General features: G+C 46.0%; 1 protein-coding gene across 2 annotated transcripts in view; it reads right to left on the bottom strand.

Moving 5' to 3' along the window:
• Positions 1-707: 707 nt before the first annotated feature.
• cstpp1 (centriolar satellite-associated tubulin polyglutamylase complex regulator 1) overlaps positions 708-2,223 on the bottom strand; it is an 11,249-nt gene continuing 9,733 nt past the window's right edge. For both annotated transcript variants that reach the window (XM_014030175.1, XM_014030176.1), the window contains exons 7-9: positions 2,062-2,171; positions 1,747-1,810; positions 708-1,275 (exon numbers count right to left, since the gene is read on the bottom strand). In XM_014030175.1, the coding sequence (XP_013885629.1) occupies positions 1,107-1,275; positions 1,747-1,810; positions 2,062-2,171 (343 nt within the window). In that variant the 3' untranslated portion in view covers positions 708-1,106. The remainder of the gene's footprint in view (positions 1,276-1,746; positions 1,811-2,061; positions 2,172-2,223) is intronic.

The raw sequence follows: 2,223 nt of genomic DNA, 5'->3' as shown, positions 1-2,223 counted from the left end.
TGACCTGAGGCTGTTGCCATGGAAACGGGTCAGCTAAACTAAAGCTGATCACTAAAGCAGCTCCTGAGCCCAAACTGTTAAAACTTCATTAAATAATAAAGTTTATTTATTTATGATTAGTTGTTGTTAGAAAACATAATTTTAGAAACCATCTTTAATGATTCAGATGATCTGCGGACCACCGGTTCATGTGGGGGCTCCACCCACATCTTTGGGTTGTGGGTGGAGTCAGCTTTAACTTTAAAGATTGGAGTTTATTTAGATTCATCTCAGGGTGAAAGATTTCAAACAGCTGTATCTGTTTCCATGGCAACAGCCGGACGTGCACCACTTTAACCTGCTCCTCTGGAAAGTGTCCTTTTCTTTCTTTGGTTCCACCTGTGTGGTTCTGTGTTCAGAACTCGTCACCATGGAAACGTCCCGTAGAGATCGTCTGTCTGTATCGCCGCATGAATTTACTGTAAACTGAAGACGAGTTGTTGTCAATAAATCCTGTTTATGACTGAAGTCACAGACGTTCTGTGGAGTTTCACACAAACACAGGAAATAAGAACAGGTTTCAGCGTTACACACCTGCTCTGATGGAACCAACACCTGGAGGTGAGGTCCACACATCATCATGAAGACCAAGGACCTTGTCTCACAGAACCCTGAAGACCCACAGAAGTCCAGGAAGTGAAAAGATGACATCATCACACATCACAACAAACTTTTTCACTTAAATCTTTATTAGTCATGTTTTCATTGATCCATCAGCAGGTGAGTCCATTTCTCAACCGTCTCATGAAACAAAAACAAACCTTTTTAAAACTGAAGGTAAAAACTGTTCACATCAGATTATGGACCTTAATCTCAGATTATTGATTTATTTGTCTCCAGGTTTGAATGACTCACAGGTCACAATCAGATCCATCCAAACATTCACCAACGTGTTCAGTGCTGCTGAGGGCTCTAGAAGGGCTTTTAATTTGACAGGGTCTGTCAACTTCCTGTTAGTGATCGTGACTGACCGCAGCTGAAGAAAGCTGGTTCAGATGACACTGTGTGTTTTAATAAATAAACAAACAAACAAACAAACAAAGGTAGGTTCAGGAGGAGGTCAGACGTCAGTTTTCAGAGGAGTCGGTCTCTTCGGTGGAGCCGTCGCTCTCCACCTCCATCCTCCTCCGGTGGTGGATGTTCCTGCGGGGCGACGCCCTCCTCTGCGCCTCCTTCAGCCCCCCCACGGCGCTGCCGCTGCTGTTGCTGCTGGGACTCACGGAGATCTGAGCGATCCTGGTCCCGGTCAGAGAAAAAACACCAGAAACTCAGAGTTACAAGGAAAACTGAAGCTGCGCCGCCGCAACGCTCAGGTGCTCGTCTGCAGCACCTGGAAACAGCTGTTCCCTCAGACAAAACAACATCTGCTGTAAAAGACTTGTTTGTGTTTACAGCACAGATTAAACAGGAATAAACATTAAACATGAGTCATAAATACATAAATAAATCAAACATTAAACATGTTGATTCAAAGAGCAGAAGTGAGGGGTTAAAGGTTGGATCTCACTGAGCTGAGAGAGAAAAACTGATTTTTATTTGTTTGTGAGAAAAGAACCATGTTGGTCCAGCTTCATGTGTCCATTTAACCTGCTGAAACATGGACCAGTAGACCTGGACCAGATGGGTTTTGGACCGGGTCATGGACCTGTGAGGACACTCAGCTCAGTGAGGTATCACCTTCATGCAGGTGTGTGTGTCTGAACTTACAGTTTGTCCAGCTCCTGGTCCATCTCTGGGTCGATCAGAACCTCAGCCTTACTGGGTAACGCTCCTGCACCAAACACACACAGACAACAGCAGAGCTTTGAAACAGAACCGTAAAGGTTCTGGTCCTATCAGAACCGGTGCTACCCTCTTTTCAACCCAGAACAAGAAACATGTGACAGGAAGTCCTCAGGACGGTTCCATCAGATCCACCACATGAGAGCTGAACCAGAGGAGGAGGAGGAGGAGGAGCAGGAGGAGGAGGAGGAGGAGGAAGAGCAGGAGGAAGAGGAGGAGGAGGAGGAGTGTTAGACCCACCGATGCTTTGGTTGATGCTCTCATGTTTACTGAGACTCAGGAGGAAACTGGAGTAAGAAACTTTATCTGTCTGCTCCAAGATCTCCTTCATACACGACCTGGAGGGGTGGCTGCACACACACACACACACACACACACACACACACACACACACACACACAC

Source organism: Austrofundulus limnaeus, unplaced genomic scaffold (genome assembly GCF_001266775.1).
Source record: "Austrofundulus limnaeus strain Quisiro unplaced genomic scaffold, Austrofundulus_limnaeus-1.0 Scaffold1012, whole genome shotgun sequence".
NCBI lineage: Eukaryota > Metazoa > Chordata > Actinopteri > Cyprinodontiformes > Rivulidae > Austrofundulus > Austrofundulus limnaeus.
This window is presented reverse-complemented; position numbering and strand designations above follow the sequence as displayed.